The following is a 26987-nucleotide window of genomic DNA, read 5'->3' on the forward strand; positions in this document are numbered from 1 at the left end:
GTAAAGAAAATGGATGAATGGCCACTCACAAAAAAAGTGCTTCAACATAAGTCGCTCGGTGTGCGGTAGCCTTCATATGGACAGGGGGGGGGGGGGGGGGGGGGAAGGAAACCCCATTGGGAAGACTACAGGTTGCACTGCCACCACCTTTAACCCAGTCTGGTCTGGTATCATGTCATTATGCTTCAACTAGAACACTGTATAGGTAGAATTATTTTTTAAATAAATTTACCTATCCGTATGGTTATTTGTTAAGAAGTAACTAATAACTGTTCGGTACGTTTCTAATAAGCCTAAAGACAAACAAGTTGTTAATATGATGCTGTTATTATTTGGCTATAAGCACACCTGTATCCAATTGCTGACTTTTTTCCCATTATCCTGGTTGGTGTCATGCATTACTGACAGATTATTTTTGAAAATAAAAATGTGACCTTAATATACTGATTCCTGAATAATGCGCCCGGTTCGTAGTACCGCCCGAGCGCATATGTCATCGTTGTGTTCTTGGGCAAGACACTTAACCTTGCCTATGTATGAATGTGGTTGAATTTTTGTTGGTGGTCGGAGGGGCTGTAGGTGCAGAATGGCAGCCAAACTTCTGTCAGACTGCCCAAGGGCAACTGTGGCTACACAAGTAGCTTTCCACCACTAGGGTGTGACTGTGGAGGGAATTAATAATGTGTGCAATTGTAAAGCATCTTTGAATGCCTTGAAAACTGCTATATAAGTGTTATGCAATATTATTATTACAGAGAATGGATGGATGGATACATATAGTAATAATCTCCCCCTCTCCTGTCTAGTCAAGTCAGGCTGTTGATGTAGTAGAGAAAGGAGACACATATTCAAACTACATAACATACTGTATATCCATCCATCCATTTTCTGAGCCGCTTCTCCTCACTAGGGTCGCGGGCGTGCTGGAGCCTATCCCAGCTATCATCGGGCAGGAGGCGGGGTACACCCTGAACTGGTTGCCAGCCAATCACAGGGCACATCGAAACAAACAACCATTCGCACTCACAGTCATCCCTACGGTCAATTTAGAGTCTCCAATTAATGCATGTTTTTGGGATGTGGGAGGAAACCGGAGTGCCCGGAGAAAACCCACGCAGGCACGGGGAGAACATGCAAACTCCACACAGGCGGGGACGGGGATTGAACCCCGCACCTCAGAACTGTGAGGCTGACGCTCTAACCAGTCGGCCACCGTGCCGCACATACTGTATACACCACACCAAATTTGAGATTTCGGTTTGGGTGGCCGACTGGTTAGACTGGTTAGAGCGTCTGCCTCACACTTCTGAGGACCGGGGGTTCAATCCCTGGCCCCGCCTGTGTGGAGTTTGCATGTTTTCCCTGTGCCTGCGTGGGTTTTCTGTGGGCACTCCGGTTTCCTCCCACTTCCCCAAAACATGCATGTGAGGTTAATTGAAGACTCTAAATTGCCTGTAGGTGTGAATGTGAGTACGAATGGTTGTTTGTTTCTATGTCCCCTGTGATTGGCTGGCAAACGGTTCAGGGTGTACCCCGCCTCCTGCCCGAAGATAGCTGGGATAGGCTCCAGCACGCCCGCGACCCTTGTGAGGATAAGCGGCTCAGAAAATGGATGGATGGATAAAAGCATTAAATAATTTTTTTTTTTTTTTTAAATCAGGGAACACATACTATCTAAATTACTAGTCTGTTGTGCTCTGCAAATTATGAGTCGCCAGTCTAAACCCCTAAAAAATGCTTGTTTTTTGTGTTTTTTCTTTAAAATCCTAGTCCAGCCCTGGTGAAATCGAATTTAGATAACTATTTGCATGAACACATCTGAAAATGTTTTTTTGACCAGCATAGAGTCCAGAGGGTTCATGGAACTCAAAATGGAATGAATGAACCCACCGTAGATGTTTTCTCAGTAGTTAACGGCATCACACGTGAGCCAATAAACGTTAGGTTTATTTTGGAACTTGTCAACGCATTGAAACGATTTTCTTTAACATCAACAGTGCGCATCCATCATTACAGACAATAATCACAAAAACGTTAACCTCAATGCTCTTACATTCAGATAATTGATAGCTACAGGGAAGAATCCACAATCAAGGTCCTCAGTGACATAGCAGTGATGCAGTTAACAGTATACACAGACACAGTACAATAGAGAATAGCTACTTTGTTCAATGAGTTAAACCATCTCTAGTACAGATATGTTTTGAGGTAATGCAGACTTGCAACATTTATGACCAAAACATACCATATTTGAATATACACTTTAATTTGAAGCTCACTAGGTTATTCGCTCATGTTTAGCCTTAGGGAGATCAGACAAATTATTTGACTTTTTTGTTTCGAAGATATCATATCAGGTCTAAAGATGAACTATTGTTAAATAACAGTGGATGACACAATTAAAGAATACATTAAATTCCACACATCAGCCAATCCTTCCTTAAAATACCACTATCTCTGCAGATTGAAGAGGAAAAAAAAAGAGAAAGACATGAGGGACTGTTGTAGAAACCGTTAAACTGCACATCTTGTTCGTCATGTCTCAGGCAAAGAATTACACATGAAAAGGAGGTGAAACTTGGGAAGAGCAGGAAAAAGGACAGAACTGAAGAATAGAAAAGCTACAGCAGAAAGTGAATGGGTGGACCAGATCAAAAGGAATACAATGCTGTCTTAATTTCTTTCATTCATAAGAACAGTCCTTTTTTTTGGCACGTCTTGATTCCATCGTAGTCATTTAAAGCATCCCTTTTGGGTTAACTTGATTTAATGTGTTGCATTAAGTGCAAGTAAGGTGCAGCTACAAAAAATGTTTACCCCAGCTACATACCAAGCTGGAAAAAGACCCCGTGTCTACACTGATCAGCCATATCACTATAAAATACATCTTAATACTGTATGGGAGCTAAAACAGCTCTGACATGGACTCAAAACCTCTGATGGGGTGTTATGACACCAAACCATTAAAATCAGATCACTTAAGTGTGTGTGAGGACAGGTTGGAGCTGACTGTCCAGTACATTTGAAAGGACCAACATTGGATTGAAGTGTATGGACTTTGTAGGTCAACTCAACAGCTGGAACTTATCTTTCTGCAGTCCAATTCTTTACAAGGGTGACTGGCACTGCGTGGCTATGACACACACACCGGTAGCACTGCCATGCTTACTACCCCCCATCCTGTTAATACAAATAATACAAGGCGTATATCAAACTCTGGTTGCACAGCAAAACTGTTCTGGCATGAAAAGGTGTACTGAGCACCTATACTGCATGGCTAAGCAGCCGAACAGCACATGTAATTTATAAAAGAAATACAAGTTTGTGCTTTAGTACCTTTCTGTGGGAAAAAAAAGTATATTTGTAGAGCGCAAAGTCTGTCATTTACACTTCACACTTCTTATCCTGTTGTCGGGTCACTGGATATCGTTCCTCAGATCCCGTATGGTCTGCACTGGCCTGATTCAATCAAATCAACTTTTGAGGGCAAAATGGCAACAAAAGTCTAAAATCTCAACCAGTGACAGGTGCTATAGTAACAAGATTACAGGATTATTCAATTCACTTATCTGTGATTATAATGGTATGGCTGGTCGATGTATGATTATGGTGGTTGAAGGTAAGATGAAACCTGAATCTGTTACTGTATACAGTCCATAACATGAATTTGCAGTGTGTCCATATCTGGAGCCTGATAATGGCACTTTGGACAACATAAATCTGGCAGATCCTCAACTCCTGCTGCACCATGATCACCAGTCGGCACCAATCCAGGATTGCGGTACATGGATGGAGGGGGTGCTGTGTTGAAAGCTCCGGCAGAAAATCCACCTGATAGAAAAAAAAACAGAGCCTTATCTCTCCATAATGAGACTAGGCATTTTAAAACTCTATTGTGATACAAGTTTCACAGGATTCATTTTTATCATCATTTTGTGTACCATTACTCAGTAGTGATATACCTTGTGGAGGTGGAATGTGTGGTACCCGGACTGGAAGGTCCTCTTGATGTCTCAGCTTCATCTGCTCCATACGTGCCCTGAAACAGCGAAATATGTGGATACTTTCGTAATATATTCAAGCGTCAGTCAAAGATTACTTTCCGAGCATAATGTACAGTGACGTGAAAAAGTATTGGCCCGCCCCCTTCTCAAATTCTTGTGTTTTTGCATAGTTTCCCCACTTTAATGTTTAGGATCATCAAAGAAATGTAACTATCAGACAAATATAACCCAAGTGAATTTAACGGTTAGGTTAGGGTTACCTGGCCCCGTGAGAAAAAATAATGGCCCCCTAAACCTAATAAATGGTTGAGGCCATCCTCAGCAGCAACAACTGAAATCAAGCATTTTCTATAACTGGCAATGAGTCTTTTACATCTCTGTGGAGCTATTTTGGTTATCTCTTTCTTGCAGAATTGTTTGACTGATAAAAATGGAGGGTTTTAGAGCATGAACGGCCTTTTAAAGGGCATGCCACTGCATTTCAATCAGATTCAAATCTGGACTTTGACGAGGCCACTCCAAAACCTTCATTTTGTCTTGTAATCCATTCAGAAGTTGACTTGCTGGTGTGTTTTGGATCATTGTGCTGCTGCAGAACACAAGTGCGCTTCAGCTTGAGGTCACAAATTGATTGCTGAACATTCTCCTTCAGGATTTTTTGTTAAAGAGCAGAATTCATCGTTCCATCAATCACAGAATGTCCAGGTCCTGAAGGAGCATTGCAGCCCAAGACCATCACACTACCACCACCACGTATGTTCTTTTTCTGAAATGCTGTGCTACATTTAAGCAAGATGTAACGAGACACACACCTTCCAAAAAGCTCAACTTTCATTTTTGTTTTTTTGCAAAACTAAGACAAGCCTTTCCGTTCTTTTTGGTCAGCAGTGGTTTTTGCCTTGGAACGCTGCCATGGATGCCATTTTTGGCCAGTCTCTTCCTTATTGTTGTGTCATGAAGACTGACCTTAACTGAGGCAAGGGAAGCCTGCAGTTCTTTAGATGTTGTCCTGGGTTGCTTTGCTGTGCTCTTGGGGTAATTTTTGTATGCCGGCCACTCCTAGGAAGGTTTACCACTGTTCTGTTTTCTCCATGTGAGGATAATGGCTTTCCCTACGGTTCGCTGGAATCCTAAAGCTTTAGAAATGGATTTTGTAACCTTTTCCAGACTGATTGATGTCAATGACTTTATTTCTCGACTGTTCTGAAAATTCTTAGGATCGTGTCGTTTTGTTGCAGCTTTTTCAGATCTTTTGTCCGACTTTATTTCTTCAGGACAGATTCTGTGATTCAAGTGATTTCTTGATTGAACTGGTCTGGAGAAAATCAAGCTTTGGTGTGATTAGTGAAAATTAACCCAAAATTGTAATTAGCCACAATTAATTCATGATTTAACAAGGGAGGTAATTACTTTTTCCACACAGGGCCAGGTAACTGAATTTTTTTTCCCCTTAATAAATCACCATTTAAAAACAGGATTCTAAGTTCACTTCAGTTATATTTGTCTGATATTTACATTTGTCTGATGATCTTGAACATTAAAGTGGGGAAAAATATAAGTATTTGAGAAGGGGGCCAATACTTTTGCACAGCACTGTAGAAAATGCAGATGTTAGATCTAACCTTGACCATGCGCCAAAAGCCATGCTTGACAGCTGCAATAAAGCTTGATGCTGATGCAGCATTCCTACTAATTCAGTTCAAATATTCTTGACTTCCTCGAAGTGCGGTGAAAAAATGTCACAGCTATCAGGTTAACAACTACCATCTTCATCAACAGATTCACCATGGAGACAAGCAGGCACGTTTTTTTAAAATAAGACATATTTACCGGGATGTGGCTTCCTGTTTGTGTCTATCAATTTCAGCCAAAGCTTGAGTCAGCTGATCCTGCAGCTCTTCTTTCTTCTGGTTTAGTTTTTCCCTTGCTTCTCGTTCTGCAAGGAAGTCTGCCTTATAGATCTCAGCCTGGATACAGATTAAGGTGGAGGAAAAGTAAGGTTATATGATCCAGTACTGTTACATCACTTTAATTTTAACTGAAAGTACATGCACAGGGTCAACACGCTCACATGCTGGTGCTTCTTATACTCAACAGAACAAAAAGGAAAACTGACTCAGGGGTTTAAATAGAAAAGAAAAAAAAAAAAACGTGAGCCTGGAAAATATTGAACCTACTAAACATACTAGCACGGATACACATCATATGAAGAAACACAAAAGCTACTGTATTACAACACACTGAGGTACTGAACGACCTAACCAGAGACCAGACCTGAATCCAAGTCAAAAGAGGACCGTTGGAATGTAAGGACGAGTGGGAAAATCTTGCCAATTTTGTCAAACTGCGCCATGCTGACAGACTGCAACCCAAAAAGACTGAGTGACTTAATTAAAGTGAAATGTGCTACTTTTAGGCTATGGGTAGTTGATTGAATACAAAACACTGTTTGGTTGTGTTGAACAAAGTTGTGCAGTCATGTGCCAGTTTTACAGGAATGTAAAACTTATGGTTTATAAACGGTAACAAGGTGAACTGATGTGTTCGAGCCGAGATTCTCCGTTTAGCTGAGTGGCCTACAACTGTAAACTTGTACCTGTGCAGTGAGGACAGGAACCGTCTCTAGTGAGCCTTTTTGTTGCTCTACCTCCTCCTTTAGTTTGTCAATCAGGTCCTGCTTTAGGGCCAGTGCTCGCTCTGCCTCCTCCAGTTGTCTGCGCACATCTCCTCCCTGGAAACCATGGGTGGTACATACAGATGGATGTAAAAACATTCGCCTTGTATAAGAAGCAGAACTCATAAGGGTAGGATGTTATTGTTCATTGAGTCTATTTTACCTCACTCTTGAGTATAGAATCATAATCTCTAAAGAGACACGTATAGGCATGCTGAAGCTGTGTCAGTTTTTTCCTAAGAGACAAGAGGGAAAACGAATACCATCATTTACTCCAAGGGAGAGTTTGCAATAAAAAAAAACTTTTTTTTTTTTAAATGATTTTTGTCATATGTCAAAACTGTCAGTATGACCTGACAATAGTAGTTCATTAAAAATTATCTGCTGATTTGTAAAAAAAACATCCCTCTCTGGCCACATCTTGTTCATCTGAGTTTAAAAAAAAAAAATAAACAGCGGGCGAGGAAAAACAACCTATCAGAGACAGAAGGCGTGACTAGTGATGTGTCAATCATTTGCCATGCACCCCCGAGCACACGCATAGCGGGCACATCCCCGCAGCCTCACGCAGACCTGTTATCTTGGGGTTCAGGAGCTTTTGTTGAAACTATGGCGGAATATTCACCTCAGGAAAAAACAAATGCCCATCCCTCATTTGCCAGAACTGGGCATAAGTCTAGCAAACAGAAGCACAGCGGAGAATTCGACATATCTAGAGACAAAACAAAAGGTGAACATAGGAGTTCTTTTAGAGGTGGTGGGAACTCAGGCAGCTAAGAGGATTCAGAAGTGACGCGGAATTAGCAACATTTCTGCTCAACAGGTGAGTTCATCATCAATTTTTGATTTTTAATTGATTGTACATTCCAAAAACTAAATCGTCAAAGTGATAACATTTAGTGTTCTAGCAACACTCTATTTAGAATAACTCATTGCTACCAAGGTAGCAGCTGTGGCTAGTGTTGGCTTGTTTACGGTGCATGTTAGTGAGGGGCGTGGCTTTGGTCTGAGACTCGAGGGAGGGAAGGATTAGTCAAGTGAGGCCTAATTCAAATCTTGCTAGCAGGTAACACTGAAAAGTCCCACTTTGATGATACCAATACTCGATGATTAAATATTAAATTGGTATTTAGATAATCAAGTATTTGATTCACAGACATTGTCTAAGGGAAATTGACGCATGTCAAAATGGTAATGTAGTTGGCAAATATCATAAAACATGAATACAAACTACAGGGCCCTGTCCTGTTTTTTTCCTGACTGTTTAACATGGTAGCCTAGTGGCTCAAGCACAATGGTACTGCCAAAAGGTCTGGTCTGTTTTTTCCAGCACAACCAAAAAAGACAACCTAGCATAATGTAGCTCAGTAAAATAAGTTTTCACAAAAATGTGTATTTTAGTATTAATAATAATGCTTTCAGAATAGAACAAGTAGAATGTGGGTGATTGTGTGTGTGTGTTTGTGGCCCCACTTTTCCACAGTGACAACATGTCTCTCTGTCTTAAGGGCTTGGTCCAAACTCTGAATCTGCAACATAAGCCTGTCCATGTTCACATGATGCTGATTCTTCTGCTGCTCCAGTTCTTGCTCTGCCACCTGCAGGGCTTTCACCTTACTACACAATCTGCATACAAGTACAGGAAACATCATATGTAAGCTCACACATGCAGACTGTCTTGCAAATCTGAAATGCACCCTTGAAGTGATCGCATACTTGTCCTCCAGCATTTTACGTTCTTGCTCGCTTTTGTCCAGGCAGCTCTGCCTCTCATTCAGTTCTGCTAAGAGAGATGTTGCCTGAGCTTTGAGAGCCTCACAGTCCTTGTCCTTTTGTTTGAGTAGAGCCTCGGTTCTGTCACGCTGAGCAGAACTCTTCTGCAGGTAGTCAAGCTTCCCCTCTAGCTCACGATACCTATTCAGTAGTGAATCATGATTACCTTTGAAAATTACAAAGTAGTATTTCATTCAAAGTAGAAAAAAATTAATGCCCACTAAAAATCCATGAGAAATGCTACGTTGACAAATCTAATAAATGTTTGGTGAAATCAAATTATGTATACAATATGCACAATAAAGATGACAATGACTCTGGGAGAATGAGCAACAAAAGATAAAAAAGACTGGTTACAAAAAGAATTTTTTTTTCTCCATAGTTTTTACATTTCAAAATTATTTATCCTGGATCTATTTTTTTATTTTATTTTTAAAAAACAATCTTTTGCACAAATTTAGCCAAATGTCTAGCATCAAGAGCATTCTAATCAACGATAACATTAGAATAGAGAATAAGCCCTTATTGAGAAAGGGTATGAACAACTTTGGTCATGGAAGTTTTTATCAAGATATAAACATGAAAATTGTAATGTTGTAATTGTACGCCTTAACACAATGAGCTCATGTCATTTCTATATTTTTTCACTTCCTAGATCCATGCTCCTCTGTTTACATGCTAGTGCCTCACACCAGAATTTCCATCGAGGAATGAGGAGCTTGAAAGAGGAGTGAGCAGGAGGAGGTAGAAATCTTTGAGGGAACTCAAGACGATCGTTCCTCGATGACATCATTTAATGGGGACGTCTACTAATGATGACATGACATCATTGACGCGTGCCACTAATGAACCATTTGCATGGCTGAATTATTACTATAACCACAAACGTCACTAATGATGACATGACATCATTGACGCGTGCCACTAATGAACCGTTTGCATGGCTGAATTATTACTATAACCACAAATCTCACTTTATGCTTTAAATTTCAAGTGGGATTAAATTAAAGTGGGATTATTAAAATCAAATATATTACAGTAACGTCACAATTTTGCAGATGCAAAAACGATTGTGACTGGTCAAGCTCAAGGCTATCTCCAACCTTGACTCCGCACGCAGCGCTTATTTGGTGTAATTTTTAAACATGTATAACGTGTTGATATGTTGCTTATTATAATGTTGAATGCAAAAACTGTGTAGAAGCAACAGAATGTTTTGTTTTCCTTATGTCCCCAAATGCATTTGACAAAATGACAGCCTAATTAAAGCTTAGAAATACAGTTGTGCTCATAAATTTACATACCCTGGCAGAATTTATGATTTCTTGTCCATTTTTTTTAAACAATATGAATGATAACACAAAAACCTCTCTTTCACTCATGTTTAGTGCTTGGGTGAAGCCATTTATTATCAAACAACTGTGTTTACTCTTTTTAAATCATAATGACAACAGAAAGTACACAAAGGACCCTGATCTAAAGTTTACATACCCCAGTTTTTAACACCGTGTATTGCCCCCTTTAACATCAATGACAGCTTGGATTCTTTTGTGGTAGTTGTGAATGAGTCTCTTTATTTTCTCTTATGATAAAGCTGCCCATTCTTCTTGTCAAAAGGCCTTCAGTTCCTGTAAATTCTCAGCCTTTCTTGTATGAACTGCACGCTTGAGATCTCCCCAGTGTCTCTCAATGATATTGAGGTCAGGCGACTGAGATGGCCACTCCAGAACATTCACTTTATTCTGCTGTAGCCAATGACAGGTCGACTTGGCTTTGTGTTTTGGATCATTATGTTGGAATACAGTGTTCCCTCGTTTTTCGCGGTTAATGGGGACCAGAATCCCCCGCGAAAGGTGAAAAACTGCGAAGTAGGATTTGCATGGATGTGTATGTGGGTACCAGAATGTTTTAAATATGTAAACAGTATTTATACTTTACATATTTGAGACAAAGATTACAACAGTACACGTATTTACTTAAATCTTTAATTATAAAACCTTATACAGTAATTAACATTTATTATACAGTAATTAACATTCATCAACATTGCTTCAACATTGGATGTTTGCTTCCTCTTTCTTGATGTACCGCACTGTAGATTCATTCACGCCATAATGGCGTGCCACAGATGCATAACTTCTGCCCTCTTTGATCAAATCTAAAAGTTTCACTTTTTTGCTGATGGTCATCTTCTTCTTCTTCTTGGGCGCCCCGCAGGGGCACAGCGCTTCGGCGGCATTGTAAGGTCTTGCTTAACTAATCAAAAAAATTATCGCTTAAACAAAAAAAGTTATTGCAAACACAACCGCGTGGACGAGACTGGCGAGAAACAACAAGGGAAGATGCTGCGCAGCCAATCAGCTCACGGGATAAATCCACTCGTCCTCTCATTGGTCGATGTCGCGCCGGGAACCAATCACGTCTTGTACGAATGCCCGTACAGTACAGCCCATACAGTACTCCTCTCTTTGTTTGCCATGCAGGGAAACCTTCTCTCACGTGCATCAACATGAAACAACGTGTCTTTCCGCAATATGGCTGCCGATATGGCTGTATATATATATATATTTTTTTTAATGAATATGTCATTTATTTTTATTTTATTTATTTATTTTATTTTTTAAAAATATTTTATTAAAACCCGCAAAGCACTGAAGCCGCAAAACGTGAAGTGGCGAGGGAACACTGTATCCAAGTACGTCCCATGCGCATCTTCCGGGCTGATGAGTGCAAATTTTCCTCTAGTATTTTTAACAATCTGCATTCATCGTGCCATCAATTTTGACCAAGTTTCCTGTGTCTTTGTAGCTCACACAGCACCAAAACATCAGTGATACACCTCCATGTTTCACTGTAGGAATGGTGTATCTTTCATCATAGGCCATGTTGACTCCTCTCCAAATGTAACATTTATGGTTGTGGCCAAAAATTTCATTTTGGTCTCATCACTCCAAATGATTTTGTTCCAGAAGTTTTGAGGCTTCTCTCTGTGCCGTTTGGCATATTGTAAGCGTGATTTTTGTGAGGCATGGGCGTAGTAATTGCTTTCTTCTGGCGACTCGACCATGCAGCCCATTTTTCTTCAAGTGCCTGCTTATTGTGCATCTTGAAACATCCACACCATTTTTTTTTTCCAAGAGAGTCCTGTATTTCTGCTGAAGTCATCTGTGGGTTTTTCTTTGAATCTCGAACAATTTTCCTTGCTGTTGTGGGAGATATATTTGTTGGCCGACCAGACCGTGGTTTGGTTTCGACAGAATCTCTCATTTTCCACTTCTTAATTAGAGTTTGAACACTGCTGATTGTCATTCACAGTTCCTTCGATATCGTATATCCCTTTCCTGATTTATACAGTTCAATTAACTTTTCCCGCAGATCTTTGGACAATTATTTTGCTTTCCCCATGACTCAGAATCCAGAGATGTCAGTGCAAGGGTCTATCGGGAGCCCAGAAACTCATCCATCCATTCATTTTCCGTACTGCTTCTCCTTAATAGGGTCGCAGGCGAGCTGGAGCTTATCCCAGCTATCTTCGGGCAGGAAGCAGGGTACACCCTGAACTGGTTGCCAGCCAATCGCAGGGCACATAGAAACAAATAACCAATCGCACTCAGATTCACACCTACGGGCAATTTAGAGTCTTCAATCAACCTACCACGCATGTTTTTGGCATGTGGGAGGAAACCGCAGTACCTGGAGAAAACCCACGCATCCACAGGGAGAACATGCAAATTCCACACAGGTGGGGGTGGGATTTAAACCCCGGTCCTCATAACTGTGAGGCAGATGTGCTAACCAGTCGGTCACCGTGCCGGCCCCCAGAAACTCACTGAACCTTTATACACACACTGATTACAAGCAGACAGATCATAGGTGTGGATGGTTACCTTTAGTAGCCATTCAAAACCCATTTGTGTCAACTTGTGTGCATGTTAGGTGGATTTATTCGCCTGTGGTTCCGAGTTGGAGGTCACCCGGGAGAACTCCCGATTCCATTGGGCAGGAATGAATGAACACTTGGAGACACTTTTAGGCTAATTAGAGTTATTGAACAAGCCTTAGTGTCATAGCAGCTGCGTACAAAGCCAGGACAACGAAAAAGACCCCGAAAACCCCTGGATCTCAGTTTATCAAGGTTTAATTCTCTGGGTGTAGAATTAACCCCTCCCTGGGTGCACCCGGAAGATGGTCGTTCCTCATGACCATATTTGGAACCACACCCGCCTGGTGGCGCTTCACAGTCTAGCTAAGCTCACACCTCGTACCCTTTTCTTATAAGATGCAAAACAGTCCTCTTTGCAGACTGGGACGCCTGTTGTGAACCCAAGACCTGTTACTGTCTGGGCGGAGAAGGAAAACCCTAATAAACGTACAAATGGTTGAAGGAAGTTCTTTGATGTAGAACTACAAAGAAAAGATGGTTGGCTTGAATACAGATCTCCAAACATTTAGCCCTCTGAAAGGAACTCTGACTTTGGCACTATTGAAATATACTACACGTTTTCAGGCCAAAATCTCAAGGGCATGTAAACTTTTGATCAGGGTCATTTGTGTAGTTTCTGTTGTCATTATGATTTAAAAAGAGTAAACACAGCATTTGATAATAAATGGCTTCACCCAAGCACTAACCATGAGTGAAAGCAAGGTTTTTTGTGTTATCATTCATGTTCTCTGAAAAACGGAAAAAATAAATTCTGCCAGGGTAAGTAAACTTATGAGCACAACTGTAGGTGGTTTGTTAGGCTTAGTAAACATGAGCCAGTGTAATGAAGTCATTTTGGTATCAAATACTGCCACAAATGTAACAGTCACTCAGCAAAATATGTACAGTATAGTCAAACTAATCAAGGAATGATAAAACAGAAGATTAACTATTTAATTTGAAGTCCCGCTCTGTTTCCGATCCAGCTGGTGGACGCCCATTTTTATCGAGGAGCTATTGTACTTCCGCATAGGATGCAGCTAAAATAAACAAACAAAAATCAATAAAATAAAAAGGCGTGTTTTGGGCTCACATTTGAAATGAAAAAAAAAAGCCACACAAAGACAAAAAAGGTCACAACAGCGACAGTGCAGAACAGAGAAGACAGTAAGTAACGAGTTAACATGCATTTGACCGAGAGAAAGGCCACACAAAGCTGTGGGGCTCACCTGCCCTGTGTGGCCTGAAGCTGCTCTGTGAGTTTAGCGAGGCTAGAACTGGAACAAGGAACAGGAATGGAGGGAGAAGGAGGTATATAAGAAGATAACAAGAAAAGAACTCTTGGATGTCCAACCCAAAGATTCTACTGTATGTGTATAGGATTAATTGAACACTGCTACGTAGCAAAGCGTTGTTGACACACTGGATATTTAGTAGTGTTAAAGAGCCTAAACATGAAAACAATTGTGAAAAACAGGATATCATACCAGTCAGAGGAGTGCTGGGCTTCAGTTCGATGTTGACCACCCTCCTCAGTAGCACTGTTTGCCTGTCAAAGACATTCATGTGTAAGCCTTTTGGGTCACACTTGCATCCGAATCCAACCTTGATTTGCAAAAAAGTAACACTATTAACAATCGTTTTATTATAAGGCAAATACTAATCTACAATTGAAATAAATGTTATTGATTAGAAGTGGTTGAAGCTGGATAATTACATTTCCAAATACATTAATGTTATGTCCATCTGTTGATATTTTTTAGTTTTAATTGTGACATTACCTATAAGCACTACTACATTTATGTTATCAGATTATTTGGGGTGTTTTGCTGAAAGCAGTTTGAACTATTTGTGGGCTACATGCAAAAAAACAAAAAATGAAAAAAACAAATTATATCGTATAATACATTATTTTGAAATGTTGAGCCCCACCATAATAGTTGCCCAAAAAAGATGCCTGATAATACAAATAGCAAGTCTCTAAATAGTACAGCTGTGAAGTAAAACATGAGATTTGCAACAGCTATAATGGGCTTGTGGTCAGTGTGAAACTGTATTTTTGTTGGAATTGTGGGTTTTTAATGTGGCTGGAGGTAAACTGTCATGGTCTGTCCCTGCAGTTCCATTGTTGGAGCTTAGCCTGCACTTTGCGCCCCTCTCGCCCTTTCTTTTCCCAGTAATCAGCACCACCTCGGCCGCGTATCTGTTGCCAATCACCACTCTACTCTGCCTGCATTTAAGACTGCCAGGTCCAAGACTCCTCTGCCAGAGTATTAACGTTCTCCCGTGGTACACTGTCTCTCTGACCAACACGTAACGAGGTCAACACCGCCGTGGTGACCTCCACCACGCCGCCAAGCCATCCACCTGCTCACGCCACCGCCTGCCGCACAACCCGCCAGTACGCCTCAAGCATCCATCTCCATATCCTCTTCAATAAACCTTTCACCACAAACCTCTCAGCCTCCACTGGCTTCTGGGTCCAGTTGAAATCAAATCGTGACAAACTTTAAATTGACTAACTCATTCTATTCAGTCATTTTTACAGCAGTTGTTCAGTGATATGGGAGAGCTCGAGCTCTATCCTAACTGACTTTGGGGACTGGTCAATCACAGGGAAAACTCATTCTTCACCCGCTACCCTAGTAAGGATAAGCGGCTCAGAAAATGGATGGATGGATGTAACATGGATTAAAGATCTCTTGTTTGCCACCGGATATTCTAGCAGTGTACATACAGTGTTTCCATGTAACTCACCTGCTCACTAGTTCATGGTAATCTGAGGACACACAAATTCAAGGCAGTGCTAGGCGATATGGGCTACAGTAAAATCTCAAGATTTTGTTTCCCCACAAAAATCCAATTTTAATGGGGTCTTTGCACATACAGTGGGTACAGAAAGTATTCAGACCCCCTTAAAATTTTCACTCTTTGTTATATTGCAACCATTTGCTAAAATAATTTACGTTAATTTTTTCCCTCAATGTACACACAGCACCCCATATTGACAGAAAACAAACAGAATTGTTGAAATGTTTGCAGATTTATTGAAAAAGAAAAACTGAACTATCACACAGCCACAAGTATTCAGACCCTTTGCTGTGACACTCATATTTAACTCGGGTGCTGTCCATTTCTTCTGATCATCCTTGAGATGGTTCTACACCTTCATTGGAGTCCAGCTGTGTTTGATTAGGAAAGCCACACCCTTGTCTATATACAACCTTACAGCTCACAGTGCATGTCAGAGCAAATGAGAATCATGAGGTCAAAGGAACTGCCTGAAGAGCTCAGAGACAGAATTGTGGCAAGGCACAGATTTGGCCAAGGTTACAAAAAAATGTCTGCTGCACTGAAGGTTCCTAAGAACACAGTGGCCTCCATAATCCTTAAATGGAAGACGTTTGGGACGACCACAACCCTTCCTAGAGCTGGCCCTCCGGCCAAAACGAGCAAGCAGGGGAGAAAAGCCTTGGTGAGAAAGGTAAAGAAAAACCCAAAGATCACTGTGGCTGAGCTTCTCTGGTCTGATGAAACCAAGATAGAACTTTTTGGCCATAATTCTAAGCGGTATGTTTGGAGAAAACCAGGCACTGCTCATCACCTGTCCAATACAGTCCCAACAGTGAAGCATGGTGGCGGCAGCATCATGCTGTGGGGGTGTTTTTCAGCTGCAGGGACAGGACGACTGGTTGCAATCGAAGGAAAGATGAATGCGGGCAAGTACAGGGATATCCTGGACGAAAACCTTCTCCAGAGTGCTCAGGACCTCAGACTGGGCCGAAGGTTCGCCTTCCAACAAGACAATGAGCCTAAGAACACAGCTAAAATAACGAAGGAGTGGCTTCAGAACAACTCCGTGACCTTTCTTGAATGGCCCAGCCAGAGCCTGGACTTAAACCCAATTGAGCGTCTCTGGAGAGACCGGAAAATAGCTGTCCACCAAGGTTCACCATCCAACCTGACAGAACTGGAGAGGGTCTGCAAGGAGGAATGGCAGAGGATCCCCAAATCCAGGTGTGAAAAACTTGCATCATTCCCAAGAAGACTCATGGATGTATTAACTCAAAAGGGTGCTACTACTAAATACTGAGCAAAGGGTCTCAATATTTATGGATGTGTGATATTTCAGTTTTTTTTTTTCCATCAACCAGTCACTAGTTATTAGTCACTTTTTGGGAAAAATAATTGCTTGAGGTACTGGAAAAGTTGGCAACACTGGTTCTACTTTTGTAAACTAGCTCCTCTCTGTTCACAGCCATGCGCTTAGCGTAAGCAGTGCATATCTGTGGGGACAGACTTGGAACTCCGGAAGCCACGATAAAAAAAAAAAAAATAATAATAATAATAATAATAAGAAAATAAAATAAAATTTAATTTAAAAAAAATGGTTTTAAAAAATAAATAAATAAAACACGAAAAAAAAAATTCTCTTGACAAACTTGAGTTAATAAATAAAATTGATAAATCACCAAGCCCTAGTTTATGGTGTGCAATTTGGGCCTAAGTGGATTACTATTACCTGTACCTGGGCCACTTTGGCCGCCAGCTGATCAATACAGCGACGCATTCGCTCTCTCTCCTTTTCGCCCTCATCCCTCTGCCGGCCAAGCTCTTCATTTTTCTTTTTCAAATCTCGCATGCCTTCCTCCAGCTTTTCTTTGTGGCTGTTCACTTGCAGGAAGTCGCTTGCACCCTCGACGGGCTGCAAACAGAGGCATACAATGTGATGGAATTCTGGATGAACAGATGCTGGGAGCCATTACTAAAGCTAGAGACTACCCATGATAATAATGATAGGTTCAATGGGCAGACAATACAAAAGTATAGCTGCTCTAATTTATTGGTGAACCCAGATGTTTACATGAGTAAACAGATAAGGAAAATTAGTGTTGATAGAGCTAACAGCTAAGGGGTCCATTCATATGAGAAACCTTGGCTTCCAGCATCACCAGAAATTGGAAAAAAAGCCCAAATGGCCTCTGGCTGGATATATGGCACTGTTACTTTCACAAAATAGGGCAATGGTAGTAGAGTGGTAAATGCTGGGAACCCAGAAGTTAACATGACTGGACGGATAATGAGAATGAGTGCCGATAGAGCTAACAGCGAAAGGATCGATTTTATTTTATAATTGACAGGTCATTCGGTCGTGATTTCAGTCTCAGGGTTGACTGATTATGTGGTGTGAAAACATCATCTAGAGGCAGGAGCAACAAAGAAGATTAGATTGGGAAAACATGGTTGGAGTGAGCAATCTCACCTGGCCATTTTCCCTGCCCATTGACCCCCCAGATACCTCTGTAAGGGAGGTAGGGGGGGTTGGGAGGGCACTACTCATGGCGCTACATACACTTGCATCACCCTAGAACAGACATGCTCATTAGATGGAAAATAAACAAATACAAGACAACCCACAGAGCGTGCTGCAGGTGTCCACTCAAATCTTACCAAGCTGCGAGGGGGAGTTGTCTGTGTGTGTTGATCTGCTTCCTCTACTGTTTTCTTTCCGTGCTGAACCAGGATCTGAAAGAAGAAAAACAGCAATTAATTCATTCAAGTTGTTTGTTTGATATTACGATTTTTACTGTACCATTTCCCTCCACGGTTTGTTTGCTTTTCTTTGTTTATTCATTCAGGATGAGGAACAGGTTTGGACTGTTGCGAAGACCATGGGTGTTTTTCAAGTTCTGGTTTGTAAGCTACTCAGTCCTCTCGTTTATGTGTTCGCACCATACACAAGAGATTCCATCGAGGAATATAGGAAATCTCTCAGAGAAGTGAAGAGAAAGGAGAGATGCTGACGTGCTTTCTTTCTCTGGTCATTGAATCAATCGCAACTTCACTCTTCTGGTGTCCAGTTGCTATCAATTCAATTCCCTGAGAATGAATGAAATGACCTGGATAAATAAGAATATTCACTGGCTTATATGCTTTCTTTGCTCTACAGCATCATATTGACATCTTTTCCGAACATTTTTAACTCTCTGATGGAAACAATTGAGGACATAAAATATATAAAACACATCTTACATTATAATAGCTATATTTAAATACCACCTTTCAAGGGACCAAATGATGGCAATGATGCAGTACAGCTGAACACATTGAGATTGTTTAAAACGTATTAATTTCCATCCATCCATCCATCCATTTTCTATACCGCTTATGCTCACAAGGGTCGCGGGTGTGCTGGAGCCTATCCCAGCTATCTTTGGGTAGGAGGCGGGTTGCACCCTCAACTGGTCGCCAGCCAATCGCAGGGCACATATAAACAAACAACATTCGCACTCACATTCACACCTACGGGCAATTGTAAAATATTTGATAAGTGTGGATTTTATTCTTTTGATTTTGCTATTAAAAACATTGTAGTTAAATTAATAAATATTAAATTTAATAAATATATATAAAAAGAAGCGTCACGGTGGACGACTAGTTAGCACATCTGCCTCACAGTTCTGAGGACCTGGGTTCAAATCCCGGCCCTGCCTGTGTGGAGTTTGCATGTTCTCCCCATGCCTGTGTGGGTTTTCTCCGGGTACTCTGGTTTCCGCCCACATCCCAAAAACATGCCTGGTAGGTTGATTGAAGACTCTAAATTGCCCGAAGGTGTGAATGTGAGTGCGAATGGTTGTTTGTTTGTATGTGCCCTGCGATTGGGTAGCAACCAGCTCAGGGTGTACCCCGCCTCCTGCCGGATGATAGCTGCCTCCTGCCCTGCGATTGGCTGGCAACCAGTTCAGGGTGTACCCTGCATCCTGCCCGAAGATAGCTGGGATAGGCTCCAACTCGCCTGCGACCCTATTAAGGAAAAGCAGTATGGAAAATGAATGGATGGATAAAAAGAAGCACACTCCTGCTCTGCTATTTTAAGTGGAGTTGACTCAAATTTAGGGCTGCACGATATTGGGAAAAATAAATGCCATTGCGATATTTTTTTTCATTTTTAAACTTGCAATACACAGTCGTGCTCACCATTATTGGCACCCATCAAGTTTAAATACTAAATGTGGAATATCTCTTGAAGAAAATGAATCAAGTCAGATGACATTTTTCTATAGAGAACTTGTGTTTTGATACAAAAGAGCAAATGATAAAGAGCATTTTATAGACAGATGAAACAAAAATAGAGCTTTTTACCAATGCACACAAACAGTATGTTTACAGACGGTGCAATGAAGCTTTTCTTAAGGAAAAGAACACCCTGCCAACAGTCAAGCATGGTGGAGGACCCATAATGCTGTTGAGCTATATTGTTACAGCTGATACTGGAGGCCTTGACTGTATCACAGGTGAGTGAAATGACTTACCCAGTGTCAGAAAACTTGGTTTGAAGCGAAGCTCATGGGTCCTCCAGCAAGACAAAGACCCAAAGGAAAAATTGGACCTTTTTAAAATAGCCATCAATGAGTCCTGATCTGAGTCCAACTGAAAATCTTTGGGGTGGGTGTTCAAGGGCTTCTGAAGATATTATACAGGTTATGCAGAAAAACAAGGGATGCCAATAATGGTCAGCACGACTGTATATTGCGATGTGAAATAATACAGCATCAGTGTTGGGAAAGTTCATTTTCTACGCAAACTAGTTCAAAGTTCAATTCATCCTTCCAAAAATGAACTGGGTCAGTTCATAATTGGAAATTTTAAACCATATTCACCCGTCCAAAAACAAACTAGTTCATAGTTGTTGTTTTTTTTTTGGCTATTACCCTCAAAATACTATCATTTCATTTCCCCATTTTTGTCACCCATTCAGTCCACACAAGTAACCAGCTGCAGCTTTCACCCTACAATCTCAAAAACATGAGGAAAAACTTGTTGCTTGAATGGTGTTTTTTTTTTTTAAATGAGTAATTAAAAAAAAAAAAAACCAAGGACTTTTGTCCTTCATGTGCAAACAAAAAACAATATAGTATGATAGGAACAATGGTGAAAGGACATTGATAACTTTGCTTTCCCAGCAGCTCTGGCTGACTTTATTAACACAATAATTTATCTATTCTTATATTACAAAACAAAATAAATTCCATATTATCCGTGTGCTCATACAGTGTTTTAACTAAAGCATTCTGATACATCCATCCATCCATCCATCCATTCTCTACCGCTTATCCGGGTCGGGTCGCGGGGGCAGTAGCTTCAGCAGGGACGCCCAGACTACCCTCTCCCCAGCCACTTCATCCAGCTCTTCCGGGGGGATCCTGAGGCGTTCCCAGGCCAGCCGAAGGGTGTAGTCTCTCCAGCGCGTCCTGGGTCGTCCCCGGGGTCTCCTCCCGGTGGGACATGCCCGGAACACCTCACCAGGGAGGCGTCCGGGAGGCATCCGAATCAGATGCCCCAGCCACCTCATCTGGCTCCTCTCAATGCGGAGGAGTGGCGGCTCTACTCTGAGATCCTCCCGGATGACCGAGCTTCTCACCCTATCTCTAAGGGAGAGCCCGGACACCCTGCAGAGGAAACTCATTTCGGCCGCTTGTATCCGGGATCTTGTTCTTTCGGTCACGACCCACAGCTCATGACCATAGGTGAGGGTAGGAACGAAGATCGACCGGTAAATTGAGAGCTTCGCCTTTCGGCTTAGCTCTTTCTTTACCACAACGGACCGATACAAAGTCCGCATCACTGCAGACGCTGCACCGATCCGCCTGTCGATCTCCCGTTCCATTCTTCCCTCACTCGTGAACAAGACCCCAAGATACTTGAATTCCTCCACTTGGGGCAGGATCTCATCCCCGACCTGGAGATGGCATGCCACCCTTTCCCGACTGAGGACCATGGTCTCAGATTTGGAGGTGCTGATTCTCATCCCAGCCGCTTCACACTCGGCTGCGAACTGCTCCAATGAGAGTTGGAGGTCACGGCTTGATGAAGCCAACAGAACCACATCATCTGCAAAAAGCAGAGATGCAATACTGAGGCCACCAAACCAGACCCCCTCTACGCCTCGGCTGCGCCTAGAAATTCTGTCCATAAAAGTTATGAACAGAATCGGCGACAAAAGGCAGCCTTGGCGGAGTCCAACCCTCACCGGGAACGAGTCCGACTTACTGCCGGATATGCGGACCAAACTCTGACTCCGGTCGTACAGGGACCGAACAGCCCGTATCAGGGGGTTCGGTACCCCATACTCCCGAAGCACTCTCCACAGGACTCCCCGAGGGACACGGTCGAACGCCTTCTCCAAGTCCACAAAACACATGTAGACTGGTTGGGCGAACTCCCATCCACCCTCGAGGACCCTGCCGAGGGTGTAGAGCTGGTCCACTGTTCCACGGCCAGGACGAAAACCACACTGCTCCTCCTGAATCTGAGATTCGACTTCCTGACGGACCCTCCTCTCCAGCACCCCTGAATAGACCTTACCAGGGAGGCTGAGCAGTGTGATCCCCCTGTAGTTGGAACACACCCTCCGATCCCCCTTCTTAAAAAGGGGGACCACCACCCCAGTCTGCCAATCCAGAGGCACTGTCCCCGATGTCCACGCGATGTTGCAGAGGCGTGTCAACCAGGACAGCCCCACAACATCCAGAGCCTTTAGGAACTCCGGGCGAATCTCATCCACCCCCGGGGCCCTGCCACCGAGGAGCTTTTTAACTACCTCGGTGACCTCAAACCCAGAGATAGGAGAGCCCGCCTCAGAGAACCCACACTCTGCTTCCCCATGGGAAGGCGTGTCGGTGGAATTGAGGAGGTCTTCGAAGTATTCTCCCCACCGACTCACAACGTCCCGAGTCGAGGTCAGCAGCGCCCCATCCCCACTATACACAGTGTTGGTGGTGCACTGCTTTCCTCTCCTGAGACGTCGGATGGTGGACCAGAATTTCCTCGAAGCCGTCCGGAAGTCTTTCTCCATGGCCTCACCGAACTCCTCCCATGCCCGGGTTTTTGCTTCAGCGACCACCAGAGCTGCATTCCGCTTGGCCAGCCGGTACCCATCAGCTGCCTCAGGAGTCCCACAGGCCAAAAAGGCCCGATAGGACTCCTTCTTCAGCTTGACGGCATCCCTCACCGTTGGTGTCCACCAACGTGTTCGGGGATTGCCGCCACGACAGGCACCGACCACCTTACGGCCACAGCTCCGGTCGGCCGCCTCAGCAATGGAGGCGCGGAACATGGTCCACTCGGACTCGATGTCCCCCGCCTCCCCCGGAACATGAGCAAAGTTCTGTCGGAGGTGGGAGTTGAAACTCCTTCTGACAGGGGATTCTGCCAGACGTTCCCAGCAGACCCTCACAATACGTTTGGGCCTGCCACGTCGGACCGGCATCTTCCCCCACCATCGGAGCCAACTCACCACCAGGTGGTGATCAGTTGACAGCTCCGCCCCTCTCTTCACCCGAGTGTCCAAGACATGCGGCCGCAAGTCCGATGACACGACCACAAAGTCGATCATTGAACTGCGACCTAGGGTGTCCTGGTGCCAAGTGCACGTGTGGACACCCTTATGCTTGAACATGGTGTTCGTTATGGACAATCCGTGACGAGCACAGAAGTCCAATAACAGAACACTGTTCTGTTCACAGGGTTCTGATCGGGGGGGCCGTTCCTCCCAATCGCGCCCTTCCAGGTCTCACTGTCATTGCCCACGTGAGCATTGAAGTCCCCCAACAGAACAATGGAGTCCCCAGCGGGAGCGCTCTCCAGCACCCCCTCCAAGGACTCCAAAAAGGGTGGGTACTCTGAACTGCTGTTTGGTGCATAGGCACAAACAACAGTCAGGACCCGTCCCCCCACCCGAAGGCGGAGGGAGGCTACCCTCTCGTCCACCGGGGTGAACCCCAACGTACCGGCGCCGAGCCGGGGGGCAATAAGTATACCCACACCTGCTCGGCGCCTCTCACCATGGGCAACTCCAGAGTGGAAGAGAGTCCAACCCCTCTCGAGAGGACTGGTACCAGAGCCCCAGGTGTGTGTGGAGGCGAGTCCGACTATATCGAGTCGGAACTTCTCGACCTCACACACCAGCTCGGGCTCCTTCCCTGCCAGAGAGGTGACATTCCACGTCCCTAGAGCCAGCTTCTGTAGCCGGGGATCGGATCGCCAAGGTCCCCGCCTTCGGCCACCGCCCAGCTCACACTGCACCCGACCCCTATGGCCCCTCCCACAGGTGGTGAGCCCATGGGAAGGGGGACCCACGTTACCCTTTCGGGCTGTGCCCGGCCGGGCCCCATGGGTGCAGGCCCGGCCACCAGGCGCTCCCCTTCGAGCCCCACCACCAGGCCTGGCTCCAGTGGGGGGCCCCGGTGGCCCGCGTCCGGGCAAGGGAAAACGAAGTCCATTGTTTGTCGTCATCATTAGGGGTCTTTGAGCCATGCTTTGTCTGGTCCCTCACCTAGGACCTGTTTGTCATGGGTGACCCTGCCAGGGGCATAAAGCCCCAGACAACTTAGCTCCTAGGATCACTGGGACACACAAACCCCTCCACCACGACAAGGTGACGGCTCAAGGAGGGGCCATTCTGATACAAATAATAATTTTCCTCGTAATCTGTTTTTACAATTATGTACTCTATTACAAAAGAACACATTCTGTCCCTGAACGCACCTTGTGCACTCACGCAGCTGTCGCTTGTCTGCTTAATTTCATTCTGGAGCAAGATAGGAAATTCAGTAGCTGTACATTCTTTTAATCTTTTGAGCACGTCCAGGTGGTAGAGTGGTCGTCTCTGAAACCAAAGGTTGTGAGTTTGATCCTCGGCCCCTGTGACCATGTCCAAGTATCGTTGGGCAAGATACTGAACCCCCAGTTGCTCCTGATGCATTAGGTGAATGAGGAGACAGTGTTAAGGCGCCTTGAATACCTTGGGTAGAAATGCGTAATACAAGTGAAAGACCATTGACCGAACAGGTTCCTCTGCTGGTCACTTTTAATATTACAGTTAATTTACTGTACAATGCTGTACACCAATGTGACTATTGTCCACACATCCATCGCGATGGCGATGATCAAACAAAATATCATGCAGCCCTTCTCAGAATTCAGCTGGTATACACCCATTTTCAAATATCACCAGCAAGGTTCTTCCGCAAAGGATAAACCATTGTTTCCTTTCTGATAGAACCACCATGGGCGTATCTACAAAACTGATATCATCGATGTGGCTGCAAGAGATCTGTTTCGAGTCGCAGTCAAAGCACAGAGAATGAGGATTGCAAAATGGAGAATTGTGATCCACCACAGGACTTTCACTATACTGAAAGCAGAAAGTGACTTGTCTGTTGCCTTGTTGCATCCCTGGTGTAGCAGTTGTATGTGTTTAAAATTATTAATAAAGATTCACACTGCATCTGCAGTGCAAGAAGATTGCATGTTAGAATCTGTATTGGCTTGGGGCCTTTGTGTGTACAGTTACAGCATATTTACGCTACGCTTGTGTGTGTTCTTTTTAGGTATTCCAGCTTCCTCCCACAGTCCCAAAACATGTTAGGTTGATTAATGACTCTAAATGTATAGTAGTGAATAATTGGCAAAATTAAATGCCTATTCACGGAGGCCAATAATTTTAAATGAACCAACCTGTGGTGCATCTAGAGGGCCATTCTTTGTTGGAAAAGGCCCTTCAGTCTGGCTGGTGCTACAGCAGTGGTTAGATGAGGAGGCTGGTCCATTCACCAGCCCTTGTAAAGAGTGGTTCTCTTGGGCTAACCTCTCCACCAGGGCCCTGGCTTCTTGGAAACGACAACTGAGGAACTCCCTATCCTCCCTTGTCTTTCGCTGCCATCCCTCCATCTCTTCACAGCGCTGACGCAAGGCTAGGTTGCTCCGCCTCAAGGCCTCTGAAAGACAGCGTGATGGGGAAGGGCACAGGCTGTTAAACAGATGCACACAATGAATTATTTTAGTTGAGGTAACTGATCAAAATGTCAATTCTTAAGAGGTATTCCTAAATTAAGAGACCAGAGATAACACGTATTGGCTAATCTAAATTTGTAGTACTGTACACTTGTAATGTTGCTTTCATTCTTGCACATCACTGGTACGCCACACCAACTACCACCTTTATAATGATGTTGAAGGAGTTCTCCTTCAGTCAATCATGCTCATTGATTCTTTTATGATGTCATTACTACAGCAGTAGCTAAGACAGGATAAGTCAAACTGATTACAAATATGGCATCTCTCCACTTTCTATTGGCCAAATAAGTCTGGTATGGTATAATACCTCCAAGTGAAACAGTTATTAAAACACATGGCTATATACAATATACTGTACACTACTATTATAAACAACACATTTTGTTGTTAGAGATACAAACTAATGATAATAAGAATCCCGTTATATCAAAAATAAGATGTCATAGCTTCATGGGGGTAAAGAAGGACAGTAAGTGAAAAGAAAATATGGAGTTGATCCCCATCTGCCATGACTATCGGGTTTGCGAACCATACAGCCTACCGGAGAACGTACCTCGAAGCTGCTGGTTGTCTCCAAGCAACCTGGTGACCACTTCATTGGCTGCCAGCTCTGGTGGGACCCTGAGAGCCCCCCCACTATCGTCTCCTGACATGTCCCACTGCAGTGGACAATCAGGTTGGGGCTGCACCATCCTTGGACTCTGATGTAAACACACATATCAAAGAATTTTCTTACCCATGCAAACAATGGCTGTCAAGGTGGCACAAGCACGTTCATTTACTTTCAGTTTAAACCCTGCACCACACCTGACTGTACCCCTGAACCATACCATTTTAACGCAACCATCAGTACCGTACCAACATGGATACAAAAGGAACGTCGTCTGTGACCACAAAGAAAACATTACGTCATCCCAAAACGGATAGGGCAAAACGCGGGACGGGGAAATATGCCTGTATAAATTCTTATTTTTTGAAACAATGTCAAGTTAAATAAATAAAAGTACACATTTCATTTACTGATATTAATCAATCTCTGGAAAGTCGTCTTGTGTACAGCTCGATATGCCTCTGATCATTAGTTTTACTCACACTACTGAAACACGGTATACACTATCAGCAAAACAAAATAAAACATCAAGCATACGTTTATAAAGAGACAGTGGGTGATCTCGTGTTACCTAGTTTTCGTTTTCAGTGTTGTTATCCAGAAAAGCAGAGAAGCAGCCAGGGAGTCGCTCGCTACCAGCTAGCAAGCCACCGAAGGCAGGCGACTGCTACACAGTTTGAGACTTAGCTTACACAGCTAGCTCGCTTGGAAATGACTGCTCCGGTTTTCAGACGCACTTGTTGACATTCAAAAAAGCGGACAGTAACAAATTGAATACCTCCGGTTAATCATCTGCTCCTAAATGTTCTTGTTCTCATAAAACGTTCTGCGTGGGTTGAGGTTAACTGTAAACCACATGACGAGGCCAGTGTTGTTAGCAAAGCCCAGTACTGCTGTAGCCCCGAGTTTGGACTGTCAGGCAGAACATTTTCGCTCGAGCATAACATTTGTTCATCCGCCTCCTTACCTCGACAATTGGGAAATTATATCCTTCCAACTTTGTGGAAAGGCGGCCTTTTACTAGTGGATGGTGTGTAGCAGTGTAACCTCAATAGAACACCACAGCTTAGCTTCGCTTGCTGGTTCCCATCGACTCTTATGCAGGTTAAGAGACAAGATCTAGGGCAAAAATATGTTATCAAAAAA

The 26987-nt window shown here is 43.4% G+C and overlaps 1 protein-coding gene across 9 annotated transcripts; it reads right to left on the reverse strand.

The window, feature by feature from the left end:
• Positions 1-1929: 1929 nt before the first annotated feature.
• ikbkg (inhibitor of nuclear factor kappa B kinase regulatory subunit gamma) lies at positions 1930-26944 on the reverse strand. Of its 9 annotated transcripts, none has more exons than XM_061793292.1 (15): positions 26809-26944; positions 25785-25932; positions 24893-25152; positions 17825-17899; positions 17637-17738; positions 16896-17078; positions 13861-13922; positions 13603-13650; positions 8395-8592; positions 8152-8304; positions 6842-6914; positions 6601-6735; positions 5835-5971; positions 3963-4039; positions 1930-3831 (listed from the first exon to the last, which is right to left on the reverse strand). In XM_061793292.1, the coding sequence occupies exons 2-15, from the start codon at positions 25921-25923 to the stop codon at positions 3641-3643; spliced, it is 1833 nt and encodes a 610-aa protein (XP_061649276.1). In that variant the 5' UTR covers positions 25924-25932; positions 26809-26944; the 3' UTR covers positions 1930-3640. The 9 variants fall into 9 exon arrangements, with proteins under 9 accessions (XP_061649276.1, XP_061649296.1, XP_061649266.1 ...); XM_061793312.1 differs by lacking the exon at positions 26809-26944 and adding an exon at positions 26413-26774 and having other exon boundaries at positions 16902-17078; XM_061793282.1 differs by lacking the exon at positions 26809-26944 and adding an exon at positions 26413-26774.
• Between the last annotated feature and the right edge of the window lie 43 nt (positions 26945-26987).

Source organism: Phyllopteryx taeniolatus, chromosome 1, assembly GCF_024500385.1.
Source record: "Phyllopteryx taeniolatus isolate TA_2022b chromosome 1, UOR_Ptae_1.2, whole genome shotgun sequence".
NCBI lineage: Eukaryota > Metazoa > Chordata > Actinopteri > Syngnathiformes > Syngnathidae > Phyllopteryx > Phyllopteryx taeniolatus.

Coding starts and splice junctions, on each gene's coding strand:
- ikbkg (XM_061793292.1), bottom strand. CDS start 25,923: ATGGTGCAGCCCCAACCTGATTGTCCACTGCAGTGGGACATGTCAGGA. Junction 17,079..17,636: donor TGGGCAGGGAAAATGGCCAG/GTGAGATTGCTC, acceptor CTCTGTTTGCAG/CCCGTCGAGGGTGCAAGCGA. Junction 3,832..3,962: donor ACACATTCCACCTCCACAAG/GTATATCACTAC, acceptor TTTTTCTATCAG/GTGGATTTTCTGCCGGAGCT.